This window comes from Ammospiza caudacuta, chromosome 6, assembly GCF_027887145.1.
Source record: "Ammospiza caudacuta isolate bAmmCau1 chromosome 6, bAmmCau1.pri, whole genome shotgun sequence".
NCBI lineage: Eukaryota > Metazoa > Chordata > Aves > Passeriformes > Passerellidae > Ammospiza > Ammospiza caudacuta.
In genome coordinates, this window is record NC_080598.1 from 41,626,606 (window position 1) to 41,644,341 (window position 17,736).

The window sequence follows — 17,736 nt, forward strand, 5'->3', positions numbered from 1 at the left end:
TGCCACTTTGCAGTGGGACTGCAAATAGGACTTTAGTTTTCCTGGTTTAATTAAAGAATTTTGAGATAAGTGACATATGTCACTTGTATCTAAAATGCCAGTGCAAACAAGAAGATGACATTACCAGAACTCCTTTAGGATTCTGTTACAAGGTCACATCCTGTCACTTTATACAAATATTATTCCTCTGTAAAGGAATTGGAATGTGAATGATTAATTGCAGACTAAGGACCAGAATCATATGCAGCCTTTTTAGAAAGAAACAACAAAAAGAAAGAAAGGAAAATCAAGACATTCTGTATAATAACTGCTTTTAGACACATTTGTTGCAACTATGGAAACTTCAAAGTCCTGAAGTAAAAGACTAAGAAACATTTGCTCTTAACACAATGGCTGCTTTGATAGATTTAGAACTTTAGAATGATGTGCTTAATAACTAGGTTTTAATTAAAAAGGTTGAATGACTCAACTGAAAAAATTGATGAAGTATTTCGTTTAGGAATGTTACTAAAATCCTGTTCTACAAATCAAAATAAAGTATAATAAAAGAAAATCAGATCAGCATTTGACAGAAAACACACTTTGATAGGCTAGCATCTATAACTCTAAGACAGCTGGAGTAAAACGTTTTGCACAATGAGGAGTTATATCCATTACGATCTTCAATCTCTTAAAAAGACAGAGTATTGAGCAGAGTGCCATTTGGAGCACAAAAAACCTGGGCAGCACTTCAAACCTACTAAATAAGTACTTATTAGTGGCTTCTTTAATGGATCCTTGTGTTAATTTATTAAGCTGTTAGTTGTTTTGCAAGTTGCTAGGCATTTTCAGTAAAACAAAATATGTAAACCAGAGGCACTTATGAGGCTAAAATATAACTTAAACATTTTATTAATTCTGACAATATAAAATAATTGCAACCTTTTTTTTTCAGTAACATTTGATACACGGGTCAAAATTAGCTTAATGTTTACAAGCCTTATCCTACACTTCTTAATCAAGGACAGTTTTTATTGTGCTATCAACAGGAAACTTTCCTCCTAGTAAAAATCAGAGGATTAATATGCCAAATAAGTTTAAGATTCTAATCTCAGTCAGTGGGGGAGAAATAAAATGTTTTACAGCTGCCACTGTCCCTAGTTATACTTTTAAAGGAGGAAGCATGGGGCTTTTACCTTCACTGCCCTTTTAGGTGTCTCAGCCAAAATGGGAGGAAGTATTCCTTTGTAGAAGCCAAGTAATCTATTGAAGAAAAAAAAAAAGAAATTATTTTCATATGGATAAAAAATATATCAATACCATACTGCCAATTCTATTTTCACTTTTGAGTAAAGCAATTAAACTTTCAGCATTTCCAGGCATTCAGACAAATAATGATACTCTATGCTTACTTGCTAAACAACTAATGTACTACCAAATATATAATGTGCTGGTGAGATGATATAAAGAAATCAGCAATAAATACAAAAAATAAAAATTCAATCAACCTTTTTCTGAAATACAAGAAATTCTATTTAAAAGGTGATGGACATTTTTGACAATGAAAAAGAAGTATTATTTCATTGTTTTAATTTGCTTACCACAGCAATGTTTACATCAGAAATTTAAGTCACAAAATCACAAAATATAGGATTGTAAAAAACTGTGTCTTCAGCAAGTTGCATACAAAAACACTTCTTGCTCATCTTCAGATGCTAGCTGAGACATATTTTGAAGTTTAGTTTTAAACATGTCTCGAAATGTATTTCTTCTTTTAGCAACTTAGTTTTAACCCAAGTTACCCATTCAGAGATCCATGACAGAATGTATGTATTTCATCTGGGAAAAAACATTTGGGCAGTATCTTGTCACTGTATCTATTTGTATGGGTGTATCTATATCTCTATATCTATCTATCTATAACCTGCTGCATGCCAGCACACATGGCATTTTCAGGCAGCCTGAGCTCTGCTTATAAGGCCAGTGTACATACACAATGCTGGCTCTTGGGAATGCTTTAAATGACAAGTAGTTTTCAAAATCCCCACATGGGGTAGAAATAGAGATGGTCCTTGTCTGCTAGGTCTGCACACTAAACTGGATAGTGCATGGTGAGAGCTCAGAAAGGAATTTAATGGAATCACCAAGAAGAATCATAGAATGATCACCACCTCCAGGGATGGTGACTCCACCACATTTCTGGGCAAACTATTCCAATGCCTGACCACATTAACAATGAAGAAGAAAGTTTTTCAATATCTAATTTTTGTTGTTCCTGTCTTAGCTTAAGGTCGTAAGTTATCTTGTTAGCCAACAAGAATATATCCTACAATTTGTCCATCTTCAGAATGTATACACATTTATTCAGGACTGTAAGAGGATTCTGTCTACACACAAAAGAAAATTACCTAAAGTAAAGCATTTGTGTTTTTAAAAATGTTGAAAGGCGGTGATGTCGGAATATGATGATTCACCTTTCTGAAGCAGCCTCATATTTGAAATATTTTTGCAGAGTGTGTAAGAGACATGACATCAATAGATTCTCCTACAGTTGATCTCTAGATATCAAAAGATAACAATGAAATTCATATTCCCCATGTGAATTTAAAATACTACAAATGCTATACCATTTTGCCCATCCTTCTTCAAACACTACTTTGGAGTTCTCTGCTTGGGCTTCTCCAACATAAATAAAGTAATTTAGGCCTTGTAATATGCTCTGGGTTGGGCATATCCTTACTCTGAAGAAAGGAATGTTTGAGCTCCAGTCAACAAAAGGACACTTTGAGCATTTAACATAATGATGGCTTAATGACAGAATACTGAAAAGTAGGAGATTAAGGAATTCAGTTGTCATCAGATGTTTAGATTTTTCCAGAGTCTTACTTCCCAAACATAAACATACAAATATACATTTATGTATCTATTAATATAGATATGGATATACCTACAGATACTTATAGATATGGAAATAACAATATAAATATAATGGATCCATAGAATCATACAATCATAGATACACAGAATGGTTTGGTTGGAAGGAACCTTAAAAATAATTTAGTTTCAACCTGCCTGCCATAAGCAGGGAATCTTCCACTAGACCAGGTTACTCTGAGCCCCATCCAGCCTGGTCTTGGTCTTTATTCTTAGTGCTGGGCCCATTTTAATCTCTAATGGTTCATACATATGCAGAACATATTGCTGATTCAGCAAGCAATTTAAATGTGAAATACCTTAAAGAAGGTCATTCATACATTTTAACGTGAGTTCAAACTGAAACTGAGGTCCAAGTAGGATCAGCTACAAGAATACAGATCTCTGTAAACACTTTCTTCCTTTCAGCTCAGTCTAAACCCCTGCAAGCATATCTACAACAGGCATCCTGCTTGCAATTTCTACTCCTCCACATGATTGGAATTGGAGAATTAATGTCCTCCACTGCTTTACTCACTGGTGTAGCTCTCACTACAAAAACTGAGACTCGGTCTGGATTTTTTCATTAGTAGGAGATGCCTAAGCAGAGAAATATGTAGTATAGAATAACAAATAAGTTTAAAAAATATGCTCCAGCATTACCCAGCCTTACACAGCACAACAGGTTCCTTTTCCAGGTTGCCTTTTTGTATATTCAAAATGAATGCTGCTATTGGATATATAAGCCTTGTAACATTTCCACAGTCTCTGAGGATCTTAGAGAAAACTTTTCAGAGAGAATGTAGAAAGGATATACCAGGAATTTGAGCATTAAATTTGTCATCTTAGCAATATTGTAAGGCAGGTAGCAGCTCCTAAAGAGCAATCTGGCATTAAACCTCAAGTCAATGTTGAAACACCAGTGATTCAGGCCACCATTAGACCAGGCAGTGGATTATTTGAAAGTTATAAAGAAATGGGAACTAAAAATATGAAAAGCAATTATCCATTGCTTCTGAATCATGGAAAAGTTATGATGAAAGGGACCTCTTGAGATCATCTGACCCAACCCTTTGCTCAGGAAGGGCAACCTAGAGCCAGTTGTCCAGGACCTTGTCCAGACAGCTTCTAAGTATCTCCAAAGAATGACTACCCTTAAAGGAAGGAGATACTTCAAATTCTCTGGGCAGCCTGTGCCAGTGCTTAGTTACCCTCATAGTAAAAATGAACACATTCCTGATGTTCATACAGACCCCCTTGTGCTTCACTTTTTGTCCATTGCCTCTGGTCCTGTCACTGAGACCTTTCCTTTAGGTACTTCCAGATTCCCCTCTGAGCCTTCTCTCCTCCAGGCAGTTCTGCATCTCTCAGTCTTTTCTCATGTGAAAGGTGCTCCAGTCCTTTAATCATTTTAGTTGTCCTTCAACTGAACTCCTTATGTTATGTCATGTCCATGTCTTCTATTCTCATCATTGAACTTCAGGCAGAGCTCCATGCACTGCAGTTGTCTTCCTGGCCAGCCCTTCCTGTGCAGCCTGTATCCCTCCACAGCAGCACTCGGTGCATTCACTGCATCCCTGGGATCCTGATGAGATCCTACCCCTGCAGCTGCACACAGATCTCCAGTTCCTCATGTTTGTGTCCCATGTTGTGTGCCCGGGTGTGCAGGCTCCTCACAGAAACTTCCTCACTCACATGCAAATGTTTGAGGTGGCCCCAGCTGAGCCCTGTTTATTCCCATTGTGTTCCTCATGGTTGACAGCAGCCCAGGTGCTTTGCTTGGCTCCATCGCTCCCTCAGAGCTGCTGTAACTTCCCCCTCCCTCAGGGCTCCTGATTTGAAGTCCTCTTTTAAGGACTGTACCAGGAGCAGCCACACTGCAGCAGAGATAGGTGCGCAAAGATACCACTCTGCACCTAATGTCAGGCTGATCTGCTTATTGTAAGGCTGACACTGAAGACTTTCTGCTGAAGGAACCTCTACTGTGAAGCAGGAGAATCTGCAGAGCTGTGTAACCGTACTCATGGCTCTATGAATCCCTAAAATGTGAAGGATTTCATAGCCACATAAGTGGCTTTCACTGCTTTGCTCCTCCTTCCTCTTTGGAAGCAAATCTCTTCATGGAAAACAGACAAGAAGGAGTTAAGGTCTATTCCTATGGAACACATTAAGTTTAGAAATCTAAAAACACATGAAACTTTGAGGATATACATCCATATATGCAATATGTAATTCAGTAAACATGGTAAGAGCTAGCTCAGTATTTAATTATGAGCTGTGGTTTAGGGTTTTTTTCCCTTCCTGATTTGAAATAGAAACAGAAAAAAGGTTAGTAAGCACAGCCAGTAAGATGAAAGGAATAAATGAAAAGAGGAAGTAGAAGACAATGCCATCCCATCACTGCCTATTGTCAACTGACTAATTTTTAGAACCTCCTGTGCCTGAGGTGGAGGACAAGCAGCTGCCCACAACTTTTACAAATAACATTTTACAAATTGTACCCATTAAAGAGAGTTTTTTCAATCTTTGCAGAATGAACCATTTACTTAATTAAAAAAACTAGCATGATAGTAACAAAAACTTAACTGGCTTTGCCAGTTAAAAAGTACACACACACACACACACACACACACACACACACACACACACACACACACCAATCTTATCCTTCTGCTTTGCTTGGCCAATTGAGTTAGCCTATTTGTTCACAGAGTATGAAATTTTTTCAATTTTTTTCAATGAACAATGATGACATTTCACATTTGAGAGATATTATCACCTGGACTCAAGCCTCCTTCAAAAAACTAGTGTTCAGAAAAATTATGAAACAGCAGCAACAGCAATCACTGCAGGGTCTGATAGAAGAAAGAGGAGATGACATCATATCCCCAGCTAGAGACACTGGAAAGAACAAATAAATTTCTAACAGAAACACAGCTACATCTTATTTTGTTTCAGCATTAAGGGTCTAAATGAACATCACCATTCAATTGTATTCTGGGCAAGAGCCCAAACTCATCTTTGCAGCAGTTGATTTTGAAACATTACAGTCAATCACATCTTCTCAATTTGTTCTTGCAGGCTTTCCCTATCCTTCTGGTTTCCATTTCTTGTTTGGAAGCCTTGAGTCATTCACCCTGGCAAGACGACCAACCTAAATCAGTTATTTTCTCCGAATTATACTGAAATTGCGATCTTGCTTAGCTTGTTGTTTTCTTCCTCTGCCTTTCACATAATTTTCCCTTTAAGGATCTAATAAAGCTGATTGAAGGCATAAGCACAATATTCCCTTTCTTTTGGTGCTGTCAAACCCAAGGCATTTACCCACATTGTTTTATAATTGAAACAAAAACCCTCTTAGGTCCAATTCTGCTTTCATTACCTCTGCATTATCCCAAGTATAAATAAAAGACCTGGCTTTCATGACCACATCAGTTGCATGAAACAAATGCACAACTTTCAGATTTTATGAAATGTTTAAACAGAGGGAAGGAATTGTGAAGACACGATTGGTTAAAAAGTTGGGCGTTGTTCAAAAAGAGGAAGAAAGTATGTCTAAATATAATTAAGTTTGCTTAAAATTTAATTTATATCAGGGAAAAGATACCTTTCATTTTCATGCTATGTTGCATGTTATGAATTTATTACTAATAGAAAATATATAATTGGGCACAGGGCAATGTTACTTTAACATAACTATAACATAACTTTGTCTTGACCTAGCTGGATATTTAAAAGATTTTAAATTCCCAGAAGTTGTGGAAAAACAAGCAAGTGCTTAGTGAAGGCAGGCACAAATTAGTACCTACCACTGAGAATAAGGGACTTATATTTAGGCATTTATTTTGAGAGCTGCAAGCCACTAACCAGTTCACACATGCAGTTCACCCTCAATCCCAGCATTTACAGCTATTTCCCCAGCTGAGGAGGTATGTTATAGGGAAGGCTGAGTGTCATTCTGGGACAACTGGCACAGAGTTCAGCAGACTTGAAAAGATATTAAAGGTTGGACACATTCACAGAAAATCAGGCTTGGACACACTTGCACTCCAAAAGGAATTTTTTTTTTGTGAAGTATGTTATGTATATTATCCTACTGCAAATGTTAAATACACATCTCTACAGGAACCCCATATGAATCTATCAATGACACAGTTAGCTAAGCTGGCTTCTGAATTTCTATTATGCAAATATATTTCTTTATTTATTCTGTGTCTGTTATACAGATATCTGCCATTTCAGACACTGGCACTAAATACTAAGTCCTTATTTTCATTATATTTAACTTTTCTTTTTTTTTTTTTTTTACAAAGCTTTCATTGCAACACTCAGAATTAGGGAAAAACATAAATATTTTTTGCAGCAAGCAAAACAGAATTATATGTGAGCCTGTGCCTGTAGCAACACTCTTACATTACATACTAAAAGAGACCAAGCCTCCAGCTATAGGAATACTAGAAGCAGACCAATTAACGAAAGAAATCTGTCAAATAAGTTAGGACAACAAACTGCATGAAAAGTGACTGGGTAAAAAGGAAGAGGCTGTCGGTGAAAGCTATTAAGATACTTCAGGAAAGTATTAACAGTGGAGAAGCTGGCTCAGAAGCAATCAGACTGGCCAAGAAATGGATTAATAATCAGCATCAATCCCTCTCACTTATTCAAAATGACAGTCATCACTGTATTTACTGCATGTGGGTCAGATTATGAAGTTATTATGATCCATCATCCATGTGACTGTTATTCTTACTGAGAAATGAATCTTTCTTCCATGAGTTTTAATCATCTCCCAATCTCTTGGTCAAAACCCTTGCTAATTTTTTGGCTTTCTAAGATGCACTCTGAATTTATATGAGTTACAGGACACACCTAAATATAAATCCCTCAAGAAACTGGAAGATGAAACTTTTTCCTGTCTTGCTTTTGTCTGGGGCAGTAAAAAAAGTGAGAATTAAAAAAGGAATATTTGTTAAAATTTATTTCCATTCAAATGATGGTATTTTATACTTTTTTACATTGATGTACAATTTACATATTTCTCACATGCTTTCTGTGTTTTGCTATACGCAAGTAAAGAACAAATAATCTAGGAAAGTGAAGGTATAGCCTTGCATTGTAACAAGCAACATAAACTGTTTCCCATGGGTGGAAAAGGGACATCTTGTTCCAGTTTTTTGTCCCTAAGGATGATTATAAATTGGTTATTTAAGTGGTACATTGTTACTGTGTACTGCCTGTCTAATAGATTAATGTGAAGTATTTATATGGGATTTTTAAAAATGTAGATAGGCTCACACCTCTTCTCCTTACCCTGTAACTGCTGAGGGCCTGTGCAGCAGGGCTGGCAATGCTTCCAGGGAGTGATGGGGCTGCCTGGGAGTGTGCAGTGAGGCAGGACCTTGCCAGCTGCAGCACCTCTGCTGCTTCACCTCTGCTGCTGCCCTGCTGCTGCCCTGCTGCTGCAGCACTGCTGCTGCAGCACCTCTGCTGCTTCACTGTTGCAGCACCTCTGCTGCTGCCCTGCTGCTGCCCTGCTGCTGCTGCCCTGCTGCTGCAGCACCTCTGCTGCTTCACTGTTGCAGCACCTCTGCTGCTGCCCTGCTGCCAGCCCAGCAGAGCTTGCTCTGTGCTCCTGCCACCGCTGCCTCTGCCTTCCGAGCACTTTGCTCTGCTCTGGCCCCAACACCAATGAACAAAATTCCAGTTTGGCCCATGCTTCTGAGAGGCCTTAAGCTGGTCTGTTTGATGTATTTCCTGTTGAAATCAGTGCAAATGGCAGCGTTATTATCACTGGCAGCTGGTTTAGGCTCTTAAAAATTACCTGCATGTAATCACTAGCCAGGCTGTAGAATGGGTCTGCATGTCTCATTTCTTACAACTGACAGCATTTCTTCCCCCGAAGACTTTCCCTCTAGCTGCCCCTTTGTTTGCAAGAGGAACAAGCTATGGACATGCCAAAACAGCTTTGCCTAGAGCTTCTGAAACAGAAAAATTCTTCATTGCATTTTGGATTGTCAGGATTGGCAGAATGTTTCATTTGTTTTAGTTGTTCAAACACTAGAAGAGAATTTACGGGTTTTTTTCCCCTTTTGCCAACAGTACTGCCGCAACTGGTACGACAGGAAGCAGTCACTTTTTAAAGTAGCTCCACACCTATGTCTATTGGAGCTAAAGAATGCAAGAAAATGATTTTTAATTTTGATACCAGAGCAAAAAATTATATCTTTTAGGAGATGAGCTTAGAAACCTGTATCTGACAAAAAAAGAGAAAATCACACAGTGGATAATTAAATGTGTTTTCTGGAAAAGAGTGACAGCATTTCTCTGTGTTAAAGTGATGCTGTGATACATTAAATAAAAAGTCATGAGATGAGCAAAATTTCTGTGCTTACCCTGGGAATGTGCTCTACTTAAATTGGTTGTGACTTCATAAAAATACAACATTAAATTGTTTTAATTCCATCAGAAAAAAATGTGGCTCAGGAAGGAAATTTTTGATTGCAAGCTAATGTTAGCCTTCATTGCAATAAGCTATACTCTTCAATATCCACATGCATAATCCCTAGGGAGTTACATGACGCCATGTATTCTTTCCCATCTGCTAGTTAAATATGAGATTCAAGAGGCTTTCAGTGTCATTATACAGATTAGTGACTCTCCCAGAGGAATCTAGGTTCACAATACAGTGAATAACTCACAATGAAGACCAACATTTAGAGATCATTTTGTGTTTGTATGAGTTTTGCACCTGCAATTATTTGTGCTTGTAATTTAGGTTACTTAGATGTTTTTAACTTACAGATGCAATCAGTGGTGTACATACTTAAACTGAACTGAACTGCAGGCAACCATAACTGCAGGTGCAAAATTTTGTCTGCAATTATTCGAACTCATAAACACATCCATCTCCTGAAGTCTAAAGTAAAACTAGGCCAGTAGTGGTTTTATGCAGTATAATTAACAAACTAAAATCATGCATAGTTTCCCCAATTTTCAAAAAAAGCTCACGACTACTCTTTTACGTTGAAACAAATAGGGTATCATTAAATATATATAAACACGAACTAAACAACTTGGTTTCATCTTCTAACATCCTGACCTTTGGGGTGTTTTTCTTACTCTCTTTACAGTATCTGTAGCAGAGAAATAAGGAAAGATCCATCTTTTTGTAACAGCAATACTGTTGATAATTGCACCAACAGGGAGCAAAAGTGCTATATGCACTGAGATCAAATTGTGCAGAATTTGTAGCACCATTCAAGGCAGTGAACAGCACCATGAACATGTACACATATTGGCACTTGAATTTCCACCTGGCAGGCAGTTGTGGCATCTAGACATACCGTGGGAGTGAAAGGCACACAGATGCATGAGGAAGCTTGTATGAATGGCAACTGCCTGCCTAAAGACAAATACCTGCATTTGTTATCCAACATGGATGCTCTTATATGAAAGTAATCAGAAAAGTTTTAAGTACTCGGGAGCAAGAAAATAAAAGCCCAAATTTCCTACAGTTACAGCTAGTGTCCCTAGATGCAGAGGCAGTGTCACAGATCTTTTCCTTCACCTTTGCAGGCCTGTTGTGCAGTGTGATACAGCGTGGGCACAGGTGTGAAGCCCAGCTCCAGATCCTTGTTCCAGACAGGCTCATCCCAGCCCAGGTCACACTGCTTAAGCAAACTCTGTATAGGAAGATCTGCATTGCACGCTGACAGTCATGGACGCAGAAGCAGTGCCCAAAAGCATACCTCCTACTCCTCATGCACCTAAAACATCCTAAAAATACCATATGGATTAATACATTTTCCTCAATGTTACTCTCACCTAAGAACAAAAGGAGTTCACAGTTAATACAAACTTAATTTATTTTTCTTTAATCACAATACATTTTAAAAATGAAAGGTCCCTTTTCAGTCAAGATGCAGCAATGTTTTCAAATAGATTCTACATTCAGTACTATGACAGTCCCATACTATGATGACATTTTGCTTGTCCTTTTTGCACATATTACAACATAAAGCACTATGATGTCATGTGATTACCTTGTAAGTTGACTAACCATGACTCTGAGTTTCTCTAAGAGAAAATGGACCAGGAAGGTAAGGTTAAATAACTGAGAAAATAAGATTTACCAAAGATTTACCGAAGGATTCTAAACAAATTTAGACTGTTAAACTATTAGAAACAGATCTTTCAAGGATTTTCACCAGGGATATACCTTTATGATGAAAATCCTGCTACAAGATTGTGATGCAGAGTTATGTAAATAATTTTTGAGACCAAATCAATAGGCAAGGCAGATGTGCAAAGAATAGTGTAGAAGTTGCTGTCCTAAGTATTATTAATTGCTTATTATCCTAATTGTTATTGCATTTTATTATTCAGTGATCTACTCTTGTTTTATGTAGTCTTGTCTTGCCTGCCAACAGTGTCCTCATCTGCATAGAAACCTGACAGGTTTTTTCTTAAAAAGTGATGGAGCCTGTTTCTTGGTGATGTGGCAGTTTGTACTGGATTATTTATTTTTTAAAAAAGCTTGCAATGTGTTCTTTGAGCAGCAGACCTGCCTCAGCAGGTTTAACCTGAACATCTCTTTTGAAATGTTTTCTTTTTCTCAATATACTCTTCTGATCCAGCACTCTTCACAACTTGAATTCTTCTGCAGAAAAGAAATTTTGCCACTTGGGCATTGAATAAACAAAACAAAGGAACCCTCCCTCCTAAGTTACTTTTAAAAGCATAAAAGGTATTTTAGTTTGAAAAAATGAACAAATAGTTTCATATAGCAATTCAAGTAAATACAACACGTGCTATTTTACAGTCTACAGTGTGGTTTTTTTTTTGTTTCAAAAGTTTCTGCATTTTATGACTTAAAACAGAAGTACCTTTATAACAATCAACACGTCAAAAAGAAAGTAAATTTTGATCAAATTTGCTTTTCTTCTAGATCTTTAATTTTCTCTGAGTTTCCAAAAGAGAATCTTGTTTCCTTTGTAACTCTCAAACATGCCATGAGGCTTGCTTGGTAACAACTCTGTGCTGGATCTAGAATTCAGACAGATTAGCCAGAGATTTCCATTACACCTCTACAGGAGCATTGTTTGCCATTATCTCACATCTGAGTGTAACTGCAACGTGCAACCACACTGCTTCCTTCTTCACCATCATCAGAGAGCATTGCAAAGTTGATACAAGCAACACTAGACACAACTCAGTGATTGCCTGGTATTCTACAGAGTTGGTGTAGAGATGTGAATTCTACACCTTACTCTACCTTACTCTAAACCTTATCTACGGACAGTACAGCCATCAAGGACATAAGAACACATCCATGTTTTCTTAACCGGGGTGACAGGCTGCTTCCTTGCAAACAGCCGTGGGAGACAAGAAACTGTCTGTGCTGCAAGCAGCTTTGCAAGATGAGTGTGGGCAGAGAGCTCCAAGGGCAATGATTTGGGCTGCAATTGCAGGAGGTCTTGAAGGAGCACATGGTAGAATGGTTTGGAGTGCCGGGCATCCACAGGCAATGCTCCAAAAAACAAAGCATCCAACTTGATCAGCATTGATACACAACACAGTAGGTTCTTTTTTGGGTTCTGTTTTGCTATAAGATAAAAATTTCAAAAAGTCCGTGAGCGTCACTGAGCTTTTAATAAAATGTTTGTCTATAGTTCAAGTAAAGCTACAAGTCTATTATTTTGTACTGAAACTATGTAAAACTGGCAACACAGTGAAAACCCCTGCAAAACTCAGAAGTGTTGTCAACAGCCTTGAGTTCTCCTTTTGGGTTACAAAAATTCAGACAAGGGTATCACCTGAGGCCAGCTAAAGATCATCTAAAAAGCTGCATAAATAAAAAAATGGAAAACTCCTAAATTGCTAAGCACTAGTATTTCTGAAAGCTATAGTTTATCTTAATTTCTATTCTGTCATGATGCACTGGATGGCTTATGATGAGTTTTTCTTCCAGGGAAGAATACACTTTTTAGTAAACAATTTTTTGCCCTTTCTTGAGTCATAGGGAGTAACAGAGCTATGGACAGTTCTCCAGTGAATCATCTCTTTGAGAAGTCAGAGCAGCCCTCTTTATTTTAATAGCATTTATACCACATCTTTTGCAAAGACGTTTTAAGAGAGATTTTGGAGCATGTAATTACCCCTTTTCTTTTAAAGACTGTACATTCCCTAATATTTTTCTCCAAGCACCCAAGACCTTTTTGTACCTGTAGTTCTCCACTTATATTTTTTCTGTTTTTTTTATCTTTGAAGGCCAAAATCCTAGTTCCAAGTTAAAAATCTTGTTACCATTTGTTTTCCAGAGACAGAACAGAGCAGGGTAGTATTCAGGCTTTAAGTAAAAACAGTAACCTAACTTATGAATACTGATATATGTCTATTGTCCTGTGCAGATCTATACTACTAACAAACACAACCAGCCTTTCATGAATTCTACATTTTAATTCAGGGTTTGTAACAGAAATTATTTTTTGGTTTAGAGACACTTAAAAATGGCTTAAGTATGTTCTGATAATGAATGTCGAAAACTTACACTGGGGGATATAAAAAAATCATAAATAATCAATAGAGTGGCAAGAGAAATGCAATGCTTTCCATAGTCTCCAGGGTCTGCCCTACATGGACCCCTTAGAAACCACAAGGCAGTGCCTCATAACGTAATGAATAGTTGTACTTTGTAGGAGAAGTACATTTACCACATCTACAGAGACAGAATGAGGCAGAGCAGGGAGCCCTGGTACTGCAGCTCGAGTCTGCTACCATTTGAGCTAAAGCAGAACTACATGAGCTGGCACTGACAGCACTCCATTTATCCTGGCTGCAGGCAAGCTGTCCTAAGGCAGCAGCACAGCACACACACAGCCACAATCACTTTTCAAGCAAAATGAGTAGAGATGGGAGCTAAGGAGAAAAATACAACCTTGTATTAAGTTTAATGTATATCCCTGTCTAATTAATTCATTTTTCAAAGTTATTTAAGCCGCTGGGAATGCAGCTTTTCTATGAGACATTATATTCAAGTGGCACTATATCACAGCAAGTCAAGCACATAGAATCATCTTAGAGATGACAAATAATAAGGTAGTACTTTAGATTTTCAGCTTATTCACTCTGTATTTGTTTGTCATGATGTGGTAAAAAAAATTATTTGGATCTCATTTTTAACCATTTTACTGGACATCTGGTGTTTGCTTCTTAAAGTTTCACTATTACCAGGGTCACTGTAATTCTATAGCACATCTGGGCCAAATTCCCTGGCAGTTTTTAGTGAATTCTGTGGCAGTGGAAACATCTGTTACTGCGCACAGTTCCACACACAGAGAATTGTGAGGAGCTGCAAAATTTTCTTGGACGTTTCGCATTTTGGTGTCCAGGAAATTACCCACTGGTAATGGATGACCTTTTAGTTGGCTGTTTTTTTTTTTTTTTAAAATCTTCTGTGGGATATGTCCAAATCAAAAAGTCCATAGATTCTAATCACTAACATTTTATTTTCATCAGTTATTAAAGAAAACAGTCGTGCTTCAGTCTTCATGTTTTCAGAAGTACACATAGCCTTTGGAAACATTTTCTTGAAAGTGGGTGAACTGATGCAATGTGAACTGGCCTAGTCACCAAAAATGTTGAGAACTGCAAACAAAGACTAGGCCTGAAGAGTTAAAGAGAAGTTTAACAAAACTTTGTCTAGCAACAAAGACCAAGCACACCATAGCATTAATTCTTATATTTTAGGTAAAAACAGAGATTAAAAAAGTTGAGCAGTATCACACATTTGCCATTTGTGCACAATCAGCTTTCATGTTAAAAATCTTTTAACATTAATTATAGTATAATCAAAGTTTCAGTTATTCTTTTTAAAAAGATAGAATAAAAATATTACTTCTTACAGTGAAAGGCCTGTGAGAATGAATGTTCTGGAAGAAATAGTTTCTTACTCCTCAGATCCTGAAGTACTTGTGCCAACTGGTTAGGATAAAATCAGTATGTTACAATTGCCTGGACTTGATCCAAAATTTGCTTGCAAAAAACCAAAAAACCTCAACCAAGCAATCAAAAAAGAAAACCCTAACACCAGGTTTCTTTCCAGTAGTGTAACACATCACTGATTAAATCACCAGAGGAGTAAGCTCTGTTTGTTCTGTTACATGTTGAGTGATTGAGCAGTTTGTGTTGTATGTGCTTGGAATGGCAAAGTAAAATATCATCTACATCTCAGCCTAATTCCTAAATTGAACAAAATGCTAAATTCTTAAGAATTATAGTAAAGGGGAAGGAAGTGGCGGAAGGAAGTGGTGGAAGGAAGGAAGGAAGTGGCGGAAGGAAGTGGCGGAAGGAAAGGAAGTGGCGGAAGGAAGTGGCGGAAGGAAGTGGCGGAAGGAAGTGGCGGAAGGAAGGAAGGAAGTGGCGGAAGGAAGTGGCGGAAGGAAGTGGCGGAAGGAAGGAAGGAAGTGGCGGAAGGAAGTGGCGGAAGGAAGTGGCGGAAGGAAGGAAGGAAGGAAGGAAGGAAGGAAGGAAGGAAGGAAGGAAGGAAGGAAGGAAGGAAGGAAGGAAGGAAGGAAGGAAGGAAGGAAGGAAGGAAGGAAGGAAGGAAGGAAGGAAGGAAGGAAGGAAGGAAGGAAGGAAGGAAGGAAGGAGTGGGGAGATGACAGGACAAGAGCAGAAGAAGCTAAAATGTTATATGTCTGATGGATGTGTAAGAAGCCTTTTTGGTTTGTGGTTCTTTTCAGGGTGACTGAAGGTATGCTCAATAGGGAGAGAACCAGCTTTCACTTTGCTGTATTTGTTCTCATACAGATTAAACACAGCATTGGTCTTGAAGACAGGGAATGCGAGCAATAGTCTAGGTGGAATGCAGAGAAGAGCCAGAAAGAGCCAGAGACAATGCCTGGAACAGGAAACCTCTGATATACCCTACCAGACTGAGGCAGAAATTCCTTCCTTCCCCCCAAACTGTAAATAGGTAAGACTCTGAACCTCCAACAATAAACCAATCCCCCTCTCCCCAAATGGATTTCCTTTTTATGTCAAAAGACTAATCCATGCTATCACATCTTCATCTGTATCCAATCATGCTTAAAAGGAAGGAAAAAAACCCTCTCTATCAGGCTTCTACTCAATTGTGCATTAAGAAAAAATAATCCCTCTTGATCCCTGACAGTGACTTGCTGAAGCTCTGAAGCATGATGTAAGTACAGTCATTACTCTAGTGCAAATGTCCAAGTGTTATGGTAGGTTCAGGGCACTGCAAGATTTCCTGTTCTCAAAGCTTAATGCACGACAGGGGATGAGCTATGAGACTAGACTGCAAACTCAGGAGGGACTCTTTAGGATACATCATTTACTCATACCAGTTTTCACCTAGAAACTATATTAAATAATATTTGTAAAGACTTAAGTAATGGCCCTCCCCAGCAAAAGTCCTCCAGATGATTGTTGCAGTGTTTTTCTGCATTCAGAGAAAGCTGTGTGTGAAGGCTGCACTTGCTTAACATCAGATTCCAGGTACTGGCCATGAGTCTGAAAATCCATGAGCTTCTAGGTGCCAGAAAACCTTTTCTACAGGTGAAAAATATATCTATCCATAGTAATTAAGTAACTTTTCAATATTCTCCTTTACAACCAGAAAAACTTAGCCCCTCAATTTTATGACACAAGATTTCTCTTCCTACCAGTACAGTTTTGTGGACCTCACAGACTTCTTCATATTTCCTTCAATATTTTCTTTAACATATTGATTTAATTCAGTATTTTATCAGTTGTGTTACCAAAGTTATATAGAGAGGCAAAATTCTGTACTTCCTTACTATGCCTTTGTTGGGTAAGCTTTAGGATCGCATGATCCTTTTTGCCATGTACAGTTCTGTGAGTTCATGTTATGTAACTATCTTTAAAAATTAATTTTTTCACCTAAGGGAATGTTGTCTGCATTGTTGATATTGTAATTATAATCTCAATTTTTATGTCCCCTCGATTTACTTTGTATTTGGCCATATGAAAATGCCTTTAGTTGCACAGTGACCATGAAATTGGGTGCAATTCTAAAACAATAATCTGTTCTCATTTATTGCCCCACCAACTTTTGTGTCTATTGAAACAATTGCCAACTTCATTAAGTGTTTGCAGGGAATAAAACACAATACTGATTCTAAAGGGATAGGTCTGGGATGAATTATACATTAAATTCTAGAGATTATGATGGTTTTGAAGCATTCCCAAACCAAATTTGAGACAAAGAGAAACTTTAACTGATAGTATTTTGGTATGCATATTTAAAGTGTGTGAAAGTATTAGTTTCACTTCAGGAATATTCTGAATTCTTTGATCTGCCTGGCAGACAGAAAATTCACCCTACTGCCAGAAAGGTCACCTGCAAAGATAACTGGGCCATGATTCCACAAATCCAATTTAGTTCATTTGAAGCTCCATTTGGTATACTGGCTTGATGGGTGAGGCAGACTTTTCCAAGAAATTTTTTATATAATCAATATTGAATATTATAGCTCTAAAATCATAGAAAGTGAAGCCCTTTTATCTGATTTGTGTTATCTAGGTAAATTATTTTCTAGGTGTTGTAAATGAATAATGCTAACAATGATGGGAGAATGTTTGTCCTTATAAAGGATAATTAAAATGTATTGCATATCTCAAGAGATTACGTGGTAACCACGTTCCTTCCATTGAAAAGTAACATATACCACTTTCCTTCCTTACGTGAAAAAGGACTTCCTAGTTGTAATGACAGAAAATGGCTTATGAAAATATTAAAGAGCTAATATCACATGGACAAACAGTTTTCAATTTAGCAATCATCAGGTAGTGAAAATGGCT

The 17,736-nt window shown here is 37.7% G+C and overlaps 1 protein-coding gene across 2 annotated transcripts in view; it reads right to left on the reverse strand.

The window, feature by feature from the left end:
- Window positions 1-17,736, reverse strand: part of SLC25A21 (solute carrier family 25 member 21) — a 234,729-nt gene that overhangs the window by 21,969 nt on the left and 195,024 nt on the right. For both annotated transcript variants that reach the window (XM_058807401.1, XM_058807400.1), the window contains exon 4: window positions 1,176-1,242. In XM_058807401.1, the coding sequence (XP_058663384.1) occupies window positions 1,176-1,242 (67 nt within the window). The remainder of the gene's footprint in view (window positions 1-1,175; window positions 1,243-17,736) is intronic.